This window comes from Anarrhichthys ocellatus, unplaced genomic scaffold (assembly GCF_004355925.1).
Source record: "Anarrhichthys ocellatus isolate YVR2014 unplaced genomic scaffold, GSC_Weel_1.0 scaffold1, whole genome shotgun sequence".
NCBI classification, from domain to species: domain Eukaryota; kingdom Metazoa; phylum Chordata; class Actinopteri; order Perciformes; family Anarhichadidae; genus Anarrhichthys; species Anarrhichthys ocellatus.
Genome location: NW_022280031.1, coordinates 3697089 through 3709192, shown reverse-complemented (window position 1 = coordinate 3709192; position 12104 = coordinate 3697089). Strand labels below are relative to the sequence as shown.

Genomic DNA, 12104 nt, shown 5'->3' with positions numbered 1-12104 from the left:
GAGCCTGCTGTCAGAGGTGGCCCTTAAATCACACAAGTATTTCTACTGGTGCATCCTGATATAGTATATGAAATGAAATCAAGGTATCTAGAAGTTTTATTTATATATTGTAATATTGTTAACTATCCATCCATATATCTATCCATCCATCTCAGAAAGTTCAACAAAATCCACTTGGAAGAGAAGAGGGCATGAAAATCAACAGCTACCTTTAGCCTCACAGCAATCTGCCCCTCTACTGACACACCTTATCTGCCTTGCCTTACTGGAACCTACAATCTACTCAGGTTTCCATAAGGTTAGCCAAACCATTCAACAACGAATTCAATGCACACCCATGGGTGCATTTACTGCATGTCATATAGCAGGACAAGCACAGGTGTAATTGATCAAATTAAAAAAGGACTGAACTCTATTTCGGTGAGCTAGTTTCAGGATTGTGGAATTGTCACAGCTTATGGGACATAAGTTAAGATACATGGGTTGATGGAACTGACACCTCGTTAATGAAATTGGTGTCACCTTTGCTTTTCCGGACAAATCCTCCTCCCTTCTACACATTGACAGTGCTCTCTCACCAGACCTAATCATGCACACCTGTTTTCACTATCACTGAACAGAAGATGCATGAATTAAATACACTAGTTATTTTTCATATAATGGCTGAATTAAAATTGTATTGCTAATGTTATATTACAGTCTCCTCTTTTTTTACACTTCAAAGATGTATTGGTTGTATTATGTGTTTCATTGATCTTGCATGTCTTGACTTTATAAGTTTTACTTATTTGAGTGACAATATTATTCTAAATAATTTTTCATCACATATTGCATACATACACATTATTTAACAATTAATTGTTTCTGAGAAAAATGTATCCCAGCTTTCCCGTTTGGCCGTAAAGAAGCTATATGGTTGTAAAAAAAGCGCGCTATTCTGCACTATTTGACAATTTCATAATCTGTATGCAGCTTGTTTCTTCTCCATTTACTTTCTATGATGTTTAGACAGTGAAGCATTCAAACCCACCATTTTAATGAATATTCTAGATGTCTTTGTCCCTCACACTATGCACATTTCCCCAAAGTGCAGCCTGAAATATGTGGTATCTTTTAAACCTTAAGGATTGACTAGAATTTAAAATAAACTTGTGGAAGTTTGAACAATGTTTAGCTGCACAACATGAGTTTGTAATGACTGAGGTTTAAGGTGTTAAACAACTGAAGACCGTCTAGTATTACATATAATCTGTTTATTGTTCTGGAGGCATTTACCCCAATAAGTGAAGCATGTGTTTTAGGTTTATAAACACATTTTACAAAGTGCTTGCAAGAGAAGTATATATCTGTGCCCCTTTAAACACAACGAATATTCAGTCAATAAACATAATTTACTGACTATTATCATCTTACTTCAGCTCTGAAGTACACTATATTCAAGTAGATGGACGGACAGTTGTTTTTTTCAGCGGTGAACGTCCGCGGTGCTGATGTTGCAGGGAGGGACGTGACGTCACGGGAGAGACCGGGATGAAGAGGCGAATGAGGAGATGAGAAGAGGGGGAAGGAGAAGGGACGGAATGAGAGAGCGGGGGGATGACTGCATGAAAAGGGGGGAAAAAAACAAAAAAACAAAAACAAAACAACAATCATGACTCCCGTAATTCATCCTTCGTTCTTTTATAAATCACAATGCGTGGTCTGTTCACCTAGTATGCTGCAATAAATGACGAGCCTCCCCGATAAGGTAATTATCCTCTTTCGCGTTTCAATTTGCACGCCTGCATCATCTTCTAACACAGTTAAGTCAATTGTGTGGTCTTCACATTAAGGACCAAATGTCAATTCGAGGATAATATCGAGGATTATTAGAAGAAAAGACGGAAAAACCCCCAATCGATCGGCTACCTGGCTACATGTAGGATCTATAGTCAAATGTTTAGTTTAAATCGGAGCGATAATGATACGTAATCCTTGTAACTACCTCGAAAGCCATCATTGTGACAATCAGCGGCTCCATTGTAACCGATTTGAGCTTCCTCCATGAAATATTAAAATGGAAACAGCTTCACGAGAGCGCTGCCGCATACTACCCTGCTGTAGTCAGCCACGCCGAGCACATGGGTTTTGCGCACACCACTAGCATGCGCATTGGTTGCAGTGCGGCATGCCCATGATCGCTGTGCCATCGCTGTCTTCTGATGACTGCAGTGTCCTGGTGGTAGCACTACAGAACCATCAGCAGCACTAAGTTACTCACGTGACCACCATGCTACTTATGATGATCTTGAATGACCTCTAATGTGTAAAATCAACCCCATACTAGTCTGAACTTAACAATGTGTGTCACCCTTATGTATGCTACAGTGTAAGCTGGCTTGAGAGAAATGTCATCTCCGGGCATGGGCACCCCCAGTGACCCCCTTTTGGCCAGTCCAGGAGGGAGGTTACCCACAGCTCAGGAAGGTCTCTGGAGGAGCTCACTCTCCAAAACCGCCAGCTTCCCAACGTCCACCACCCGGCACCTCAGTCACCGAGCCAACAACTTCCAGAGACAGCCAAAGCGCCCGAAGCTGATTAGACCTTCACCACCTCCGCCGCCCAACACACCCTGTCCCCTGGACCAGCTGGACCTCAGTGAGCTTCCCCCAAGGCGTACCTTCCAAGAGCTGCTCTTCAATGGCTGCGTACTGTTTGGTATTGAATTCAGCTATGCCATGGAAACGGCTTATGTGACTCCTGTGCTGCTACAGATGGGCTTGCCTGATCAATTCTACAGCCTGGTGTGGTTTATTAGCCCCATTCTGGGTAAGTGAACAGCAAGGCAGGGATATATGATACATTCTCTTGTGATTTTGAGTATAGCAATAAGTTTTGTACAGTACTTATTAAGACTCTAACTTCGTCCTCTGTCTTTGGTATGAAGGATTCCTCGTTCAGCCTCTCCTTGGAGCATGGAGTGATCGTTGTACGTCCCGGTTCGGACGACGAAGACCTTTTATTTTTGCCTTGGCTATAGGTAAGAAAAGTATTGTGCCCAGTCAGTACAATACTAAATGTCAGTATGTATGTAAGTATACTTGTGAAAAGTTGGGGGACTTAAGAGAGACAGATTAATGGTCAAAACTGATGCAACAGAGGCTAAGATATCCTGACTTTTTGTCCATATTATGACATGGCAGGATTCTATACTTCTCGTAATGCAACTCAAATACACATCTTTTGTTAGATCTTTCCTGCCTGGTTATTGCAAATGTCTCCCAAACTTCACAGCCCAGTTATAAACGGGTTTACTGTTAATATTTGCATTTTATAAGCCTCGTTGATGTGACATTAATATTTGGCAAAGCTCCTCCAGAGCCACAGAAGACATTATACAACAGCTTTGCACTGCTCTCCATGCCTAGTAAATTGACTGTAAACTCAGAGGAGGGTAGGTTAACTCTCACCTGCAGAATTTTCAGTTGAACCTTACTTTCCTCCTTCTTAGGGGCTCTGTTTGGTCTAACCCTGGTGCTGAACGGGCGGGACATTGGAGGTGCGCTGGCTGACACTGCATCCAATCACAAGTGGGGAATTATCCTGACGGTGTGTGGTGTGGTCCTGATGGACTTCAGTGCAGATTCAGCCGACAACCCGAGCCACGCCTACATGATGGATGTGTGCAGTCCAGAGGACCAGGATCGGGGGCTGAACATCCATGCACTACTGGCAGGTAAGAAAACACTTTACACAGTACAAACTCAGGGTTGCTTTATCATTACACAGTGGAAGCTATAACTTATATTCATTATAATTTGGAGAAAAGAGACCCAAAATAAAGCTTTAAGACATTACCAATGTATTTTTTGTTGTTTCTTAATCTTGCTCTGCAGGACTAGGAGGGGGTTTTGGCTACATCGTGGGTGGCATCAACTGGGACCAGACACAATTTGGAAGGTTGATGGGAGGTCAACTGCGGGTCATATACCTGTTTACGAGTATCACTTTGGTGTTCGCCACAGCCATGACTCTGTTGAGTATCCCCGAGCGGCCGCTACCAAAGAACAAAAACTCCAGCAAAGCTCATCTAAAAAGCCCCAGCCTCGCCCTTCCTCCCTCTCCTCCTGTTCCCCCAGCTTTGGGACTGGATGAGGAAGACGAGGAAGGTCTTTACAGCTACAATTTTTCAACGTCTCACCCATATAACTCTGACCATCTTGCCCATTCTTGCAGTGCCAATGCAAGGCTCTGTGCTGGCCTCACTAGCCCCATATCGCCCATGAGCCCCCTCACTCCGAAATATGGCAGCTTTATTAGTAGGGACAGCTCGCTCACTGGCATCAATGACTTTGCCTCTTCATTAGGAACCTCCTATATAGACAGTGTGCTCATAAACTGCTACACAGGTCAGCAGACACCACAAGCCTCTGCCAATTCCACCACTGTGCTCCTGCCTCCTGGGGACTCTCCTCCCCCTGACGAATCCACGCAGGGATCAGGGAGCCATCCTGCAGGACAGACCCAGGCCAACGTGGTGTCTCATCCAGCTGGGGAAGCTCAGGATGCAGAAGCGCCCCAGCCTGAGGGAGAAGGACAATCTCAGGTCACAGCTGGGGCTCAGCCTGGTGCTGGATCACATAGAGGCTCTTCTGCTGGTATCCTGAAGCGACCCCAGAGTCTTGCACTAATGGTGGACCCCATTTCAACCCAGATTGGTGGGCTGGAGAACGGACGCAGGAGAACAGTGACCTTCAGCCAGCAGGTCCGGACACATATTTTGGAAACGATCGAAGCTGTTTAGTCAGTAGAAGCCACCACAGCATTTCTAAACACTGTGTCTTTCTTTTTCTGATGAAGGTTGCAAACATTCTGCTGAATGGGGTGCGCTATGAGAGTGACCTGAGCGAGAATGTCGAGACTGGAGAGTCGCAATTGTCAATAAGGCTGCTGTGTGTAGCCATTTACAGGATGCCTCCCTCTCTGCGGAGTTTATGCACTAATCATTTCCTGGGTGAGAATTATCACCATTTATGATTTGTTGCACATCAAACCCTGCAACACTGTAAAAACGGCCTGGCTTGTATTTAATATGAACTAATTGTCTCTCTCTAGGCTGGCTGTCCTTTGAAGGCATGCTGCTCTTCTACACTGACTTCATGGGGGAGGTTGTGTTCAAAGGAGACCCCAAAGCACCCCACGACTCTGAGGCTTACCAACGGTACAACGCTGGTGTTAGCATGGGCTGCTGGGGCATGTGCATCTATGCATTCAGTGCTGCTTTCTATTCAGGTAAGCTACACTCGCAATCACCACATGTATGGGTTGTTAGTGCAGCACCATTATTTTGTCTTCCTTTCCTTGGCAATCTTTATATGTGTGCCTTCTGTTTCTCTCTTGGGATTCTTCTTCAATTTTCAGCCATATTGGAGAAACTGGAGGAGCGTTTCTCTCTTCGCACTCTATATTTTTTTGCCTACCTGGCGTTCGGTTTGGGCACGGGCCTGGCCACACTATCCACCAACCTCTACGTGGTCCTTTCTCTCTGTGTCACCTATGGGGTGCTCTTCTCCTCTCTATGCACGCTGCCTTACTCTCTGCTGTGTGAATACTACCAGAGCCCTCAGGTCAGTATCTAGATATGGAGCTTTATGATATTTTACTTACTTCAAGGAATAGTTCAACGTTTTGGTTTAGAGTTAGATTGGAAGATCTATCCCACTCACACGTTTGTACAGTAAACATGAAGCCAGAGCTAGCAGCTTCGCTTAGCACAAAGACTTTGTTTCCCTGTTTGCGGTCTTAATGCAAATGTAAATTAGCCAAATTCTGGCTGGAGCTGTATATATAGAGCACAGGCATGAGTGGTATCAATCTTCTCATCTAAATCTCAGCAAGAACGCGCATAATTGTACGTCTCATAAATGTTTAACTACTCCTTCAATGCTGTAGTGATTTTGTGGTGCACTACAGAGGATGACCATATACGTAAACTGTTTGCATATGTCCCTCAGTTTTGTGGCTCATCGGAGGAAGGGACCAAACGAGGGATGGGGGTGGACATCTCCCTGCTCAGCTGCCAGTATTTCCTGGCACAGATCCTGGTCTCTGTGGCGATGGGACCTCTGACCTCACTGGTGGGTGGGGCCCAGGGAGTGATGTACTTTTCAAGCCTGATGTCATTCGTGGGCTGCGTGTACTCCTCTCTCTTCGTGGTGTACCATCTCCCCCCCCCTGAGGGTGAGCCCCCCGATAGCGAGACCCAGCCACTATTGGTGCACATTTAGAAAAGTCTCTTAGTTTACTTTACCTCACACGCGCAGTCTCGGCGGGGCACGCGCTCTCACGCTGTCGCTTAGTGTCTTGAGTGTGTATACCTTCACAGCAGTCATAGGACAAACACACTGCACCTCCAGCAGCACATTGTACAGCACAATTCCATATATCGTTTCACACCAATCGGCACTGCTCTTCTCAGAGCTAGACAGACAGACAGACAGACATTGGCCACCGCTCTAGTATGTGTATACATGACCAGTGTGTTCATACAGTGTGTGTGCCCATGCATTTTTTCCTAACTTTTGCAAACGAATGTGTGACCTTTTTGAATGCAGTGTGGGATAAATGGATGAGAGAGAGAGAGAGAGAAAGAGAGAGAGACAGAGAGAGAGTCAGGATAGATAAGCCTAAGCTGTTCTTCTGTCTGATTCTTTGCTGTAATATCTTGCATCATCTTTTCTTGCTTGTTTGTGTTCAGTATAGAAATGTCGATCACTACGCGCAAGCTAACCACAGCTTCCCCCCTCTATTTCTTCCTTTTATCAGTTGCCTAACATCTGCATGAGCTGCAATGTAATCTCTCAAAAACTTTTATTTTTTATTGTTTTGTTTGGTCATACGGCCAGGGAATGTCTACCTGCCTGTTTCTCTGAGTTAGAATATGAGCATCACACCTTAAGCAGGTTTTGTCTGAATAAATGAATGTGCTGCCAGTGTCCACGCGCACTCACCGTTAATGCACCTTCATTAATTCAAGAGCTCTTTAATTTAGCAAACACATACTTAATATTTAAGCTGAACAACACGTAATCACTGTAACAGTCTTGAAGGGCTCCACATTGTTCTCATTTTAACAGCAGATAAAAACAACTCTTCCCACAAAAAGCAATCATTATGAGACTTACCAGTGTGCTATCCCTAAATTTCACACTTTGGTGCTGGTTGACTCCTAATCAAGTCCCAAGTATGAGTACAATTGCCAATTACGTACTAAAACAGCATAGAGCCATAACTAATAGAATGACACGCATACACACGCTCCTACACAAACTTTCAAAAACACAGAGAAATGTGTGCTGGTGGCAAATTCTGTCTGGGCCCTCACTAAGCCATGGTACAGCCGTGAGCTGTCACCCTACTCCAGGCCATGCCATTGTAATAATGACAGTGATTCTTGTCATTGTCAGGAAGAGGAGAAGTTGAAACTGGGGTGTGAATCAGCATTCAGTGGGAAACCGAACGAAACAGAAGAACAGCAAACAGGGAGAAGACTCATGTGAACAATGGGTAACCCTGAAGGTGGACAACACTGAAGGAAAAGACTGTGGGAGTTCATAGAGCCAGCAGCAAGTGCTTATTGTCATCATTAGGGCGCATGCTTGAGGTAGTAGGCTTCTGCTCCACCCCCGCTCGGCCCATCAACTCACTATAGTGATTATCTTACTTTCGTTAGCCAGCTTCCTCCTTTTTTCCATCCTAAAGAAGCCATCTTCATCAGCACAACGGTAGTTTTTTTTGTTTTTGTACATCTGTTGTGCCAGAGCAAACAGTATGCTTCGTCAGCCTCAACACAGGCACCATGTCTGACTTCAGGGCTTTAACAAAAGGTTAAGTATATAACCTGTTTCAAGCCCACCATTGTGATAAGTTTCATTGACCGGCGCTCACACTGAACACACCAACATTAGACTGGTGCCAGTCTTAATTGCTGCCTCAGCAGAATGTCAATTGCCTACTATTTAAGCCTCCTGGACTGAATGGATGCACGCCATGCTAACGTTTCTGAGGGAACAGCAACTGTATGGATCATGCTGTTGCAGCTTGCTTGAGAAGAAAATAAGTTTTTGTGTTATATGGTACCACCTATTGCTCAATATTTGCAGTTTTACTGTAAAAGCTACTTTTAGTCAGGGTTCAGTTCAAACTAAAATGATAATTTTGCCATTTTGGACTCCTGTGTCAGTTATTGTTTTTCACTGATAACCATTATAGCCCATACCAGTTGTCCTTCCAGCTCACTTCAGAAATAATGATCTGCAATCTTTAAGCACACCACACGGGGGAGCCAGGAGACAAGACTGCAATCCATTCTGTGCACCCATTTCCATTACCAAGTGAATTAGATTATTCCTGTTCCTTCCTGCAGCTAAGCCAGCCATTTTCCATGATAAGAAAAATTGGGTCAAGTGACATCATCTACTTATAAAACCATGGTTTTAAGAAGCACTAATGATCAAGTAACACACATAAAAAAAAGATATACTTAAGTAAAAAGACAATTTATTTGTTAATCAGAATATACAAAGCAGTGGCTGAAGTAACCGAATGTCATTCTGGTTCTGAGAAAGGCAGTCTTGGACACAAAACTGGGCTACCCAGCCACAACATAAAACTCATTGAAATTGTAAGAAAAACAAAAGTATAAATGGTACAAACTTGCATGGAATGCATACAGAACAAATGACCAAAGTGTTAAGATTTAAGAGGGGTTAACTAACATTGCAAAATTCTACCTCCATAAAACAAGGTCAAGCAATCTTATGAGGAAGGCGCAAGACGGAGCCCCTTTATACATTTGCACCATCTGTTATGTTAACAGGGCAGCCAAGCCAAGGATTAGCAAGCAGCTCAACACAAAAAAATGATGCCTCAACTAATAATGCTAACAACTGTCCATTAGCCCCTGCTTAAAACTTATCTTTGGTCCTTAAGTGAATCTGAGAGGTCAACATGAGCCATGGAGGAGTTGAGCAGCTACCTGTACGTATGAATCATCTGGTCAGCACTGACATAATAGAGATTGTGCTTCTAACATCCTGAAAGAACACCTCAAGAAATGATCTCATGGTGTGGCCCAATTTGTACAAGTAAAGACAAAACAAAGCTCATTTTAAAGACCAATAAATAACATTTCATAAAAAAAAAGAAAAAAAAAAAAAAAAAAAAAAAGATTCAGGGCCACTATGTTTAAGGACTCCAGTGCAATGTGATAACATGGGAGCAAACAAAAAGAAATATTTCTCAAAAGGTACAGAAAGCACAAGCCCTACAACGCGGTGTTGACCAGGCTGGTGGGACAGTGCTGAAAAACAAGTAGCAGGGCAGAGACCTAAGCCTTCACTTCTGCCTCTTTTGAATCTCCATTTTCCTCCGTCTTCTGCTTTTTTGTCTCCACCTTCTCCTATTTAAAAAAAAAAAGAAAAAAGAAAAAAAAAGGGAAACATTTCAGGCATTAGCAAAGACTGAAGTTCACCAGATTAGTCAACGCACTTGATTATAATTGTATATTTCAGCCCGGTGACAACCCACCTCCTCCTCCTCCTCCTCCTCCTCTTCAGCTGCACGCTTCACAGGCTGTGCATCAGTCTCCTCAGCAGGGGGCGCCTCCTCTGCCTCTCCTGTAAACACAGTTTGTCACTTCAGAAAGTACATCGCTCACTTTGAGTGTAATCAAGAGAAGCTTCATGGAATTTCAACCTCAAGGCCACACACGGTAACGGCATTTATGACGCAAAATCGGAGGACACAAAATGAGACACGTAGAGACTTGCTTTAGGTATTTTCCTGAAAACAGTAACACTGCTTCCTGTGAACATACCATCTCCATTCTTGTGTTTCTCCTCTGTCTTTTTTTCGGTCTTCTTTTCTGTCTTCTTTTCCACTTTGTCACTGTGATCAGCACCATTCTGAATGAAGAGAGGGAAGATGTCAGTCCAATAAAACAGCAAAATTCAGGATTGGGCTTTTATTATACGAGCAATGTTGCACAGAAGAAAAAAATCAAAACATGGAATACCAAGCATATTTGAAATAATCCTCCCAGGGTCTTACAAGTACAGACCCCTGTGGAGACACACTTAAAAAAGGCATGTGTGGAGCTCTTACTCCCCAGAGGATTAGCTACAAAGCTAAACTAGAGACACCAATGGAAACGTCCAAAGGCTGGCTAGCTAACATCTGTGCCATTTCACAACCCAAACAAAGCACTGTGTGGAGAGCAGCTGAACAGGAAGGGGAGGCGGGTGCAGCGACACCTGCATCATGAGGGCTGCTAAGACAAAAGGCCATGAGGCCGGTCCTCGTCTCCTACTCACTGTGCCATTGGCAGGTGCGTCCCCGTTGTCGGTCTTCTTCTCCTCCTCCTCCTCCTCCTCCTCCTCCTTCACTTCTACGTCTTTCTTCTCCTTCACCTCTACGTCTTTCTTCTCCTTCAGCTCCTACAAAATAAAAGCATGGCTCTCGATCAATGTGACGGCTCAGCGAAAGAGTTTATTCTGAAGTGCCCACGTCTGGCTTTTAATGAGAAAGCGTGTTTACCATATCTGGGATAAAGTCTAATTCAAGCAAAACCCATGTTAGAAGGTAATTAGTGGCGATGTTGAACGTTTTCATCCCAACCCGTAATGCAACGTTAACGTAACGGTTGCTTCCCGCCCACAGCAGCAGCTCTACCGCTTTGTCTGCTCAACAAGACGCGTTAAGCTCACCACACCACACACGTTTGAGTTTACACTCAATATTTAGCGGAACACGCTGAAGTTGACGAACACGTCCCTTCTGCGGTGAATGGTTTGTCGACAAGTTACAATTCAAGATAAGACTCATTTAGGTAATTCACATTTTTTTTTTGCCCAATTACTATTAACTTAAAATTAAATAACATTAAAAGGGTAAACGTGTAGCTTCTGCAATCGCCCACGAGCTAGCCAAACCAATGGTGAACACAAATAATACAACTTCAAAAAGTTCAGAAAATCTTTTAACACGACAGTTCAACCGAAGAAAAAAAACGGAATGAAACGAACCTTGGCTGTAACCTCTGCAGTTGCGGGTTTGTCGACAGCTGTGTCGGCCATGGCTAATTTTCTAAATTAATTTAGATAAGTATATTCCTGTTAAGATTTTTTTTTTTAATTTTTTTTTGTTCTTGGCTCTTTGCCTTCGTGTAGATAGTCCAAAGGCGCTGAGAGAGAAATGATGTCTGCCTGTCTCCGCTTTTCTCTCGAGCTCGTTGAAAATCCACTCTTGTTGGATACAGCGGGTCGATCCCGCACACAATTGGACAATGTCTGCCACCGGAGTATTTGATTGGAGGGTTGTCCTGTCAATCTTGACAAGGTATCCCGCCCACTTGCCATCTCGTCGTTGATTGGTCAATTGTATTAAAGCTCCGAACCAAGGTATCAGACTTCGTTTTCCTACGATACATCAGTTTGCGTTTGATTTTTGTACTTAAAATGTCAACAATGGCCCGTTGTTGAAGTAGTGATGAACCGCGAAAGCCTACTCACAGCTGAATATCGAATCAAGTTGATGGAGTGAAAAGTTTCTAAACATATGCCCATGAACGGCATTCACAGGTTTTAGCGCCCTTTCTCTGCAGACATGGGGTATCAAATTACAAGCAGAGAGGAATAATGTGACGATTTGAAAACACTGCGGCCACTCCTCCTTTCTATATTTAACACATGTAACAAAATGTGTTCCTGCTTAAATGTGCTTACGCTTTCACTGGTTTAAATGGAGGACCAGTAACACCGCAATTTGCACATTGAACAAGCGTAATTAAACAATTCATTATTCCATTACAAAATTCCCTAAAGACAACATAGCTGCACAGCTTGAGAGCTATACATCCACTTTACAGATTCAAATGTATTTGAATACTAAAATGGGCAGTGAATGATAATTTGATATCAATATACATGAATTGATCATCATCTCATATAGTTTTGTCCTTCTGTGGTATTTGCATATCATTGGAGAACAATAAGTTAGTGAAACTAGTTGTCTGTTTAAGGCAATATTTGAAACAAAGAAAAGGAAAAACATGTGCTGAGAAGAGG

At 43.4% G+C, this 12104-nt stretch overlaps 2 protein-coding genes across 5 annotated transcripts; one reads left to right on the top strand and one right to left on the bottom strand.

Moving 5' to 3' along the window:
* The first annotated feature begins 1566 nt into the window (after positions 1-1566).
* slc45a1 (solute carrier family 45 member 1) lies at positions 1567-9611 on the top strand. Of its 3 annotated transcripts, none has more exons than XM_031853424.1 (10): positions 1567-1747; positions 2368-2808; positions 2927-3019; positions 3491-3715; positions 3876-4744; positions 4840-4993; positions 5095-5271; positions 5401-5606; positions 5994-6219; positions 7446-9611. In XM_031853424.1, exons 2-10 carry the CDS (start codon positions 2388-2390, stop codon positions 7472-7474), a joined length of 2400 nt encoding a protein of 799 aa, XP_031709284.1. In that variant the 5' UTR covers positions 1567-1747; positions 2368-2387; the 3' UTR covers positions 7475-9611. The 3 variants fall into 3 exon arrangements, with proteins under 3 accessions (XP_031709284.1, XP_031709293.1, XP_031709276.1); XM_031853433.1 differs by having other exon boundaries at positions 5994-6116; positions 7446-9610; XM_031853416.1 differs by having other exon boundaries at positions 5994-7538.
* On the bottom strand, positions 8517-11309 carry LOC116386864 (prothymosin alpha). Of its 2 annotated transcripts, none has more exons than XM_031853443.1 (5): positions 11064-11309; positions 10353-10475; positions 9857-9944; positions 9568-9656; positions 8517-9439 (listed from the first exon to the last, which is right to left on the bottom strand). In XM_031853443.1, exons 1-5 carry the CDS (start codon positions 11112-11114, stop codon positions 9368-9370), a joined length of 423 nt encoding a protein of 140 aa, XP_031709303.1. In that variant the 5' UTR covers positions 11115-11309; the 3' UTR covers positions 8517-9367. The 2 variants fall into 2 exon arrangements, with proteins under 2 accessions (XP_031709303.1, XP_031709311.1); XM_031853451.1 differs by having other exon boundaries at positions 8517-9436.
* Between the last annotated feature and the right edge of the window lie 795 nt (positions 11310-12104).

Bases quoted from the DNA above. Each gene is read 5' to 3' on its own strand.
- slc45a1 (XM_031853416.1), top strand. From the start codon at position 2,388: ATGTCATCTCCGGGCATGGGCACCCCCAGTGACCCCCTTTTGGCCAGT. The intron at 3,716-3,875 runs GTAAGAAAACAC...CTTGCTCTGCAG, and splicing joins CATCCATGCACTACTGGCAG to GACTAGGAGGGGGTTTTGGC. The intron at 4,994-5,094 runs GTGAGAATTATC...GTCTCTCTCTAG, and splicing joins ATGCACTAATCATTTCCTGG to GCTGGCTGTCCTTTGAAGGC.
- LOC116386864 (XM_031853443.1), bottom strand. From the start codon at position 11,114: ATGGCCGACACAGCTGTCGACAAACCCGCAACTGCAGAGGTTACAGCC. The intron at 10,476-11,063 runs GTTCGTTTCATT...TTTATTTTGTAG, and splicing joins CTGCAGAGGTTACAGCCAAG to GAGCTGAAGGAGAAGAAAGA. The intron at 9,657-9,856 runs GTATGTTCACAG...CTGTGTTTACAG, and splicing joins GAAACACAAGAATGGAGATG to GAGAGGCAGAGGAGGCGCCC.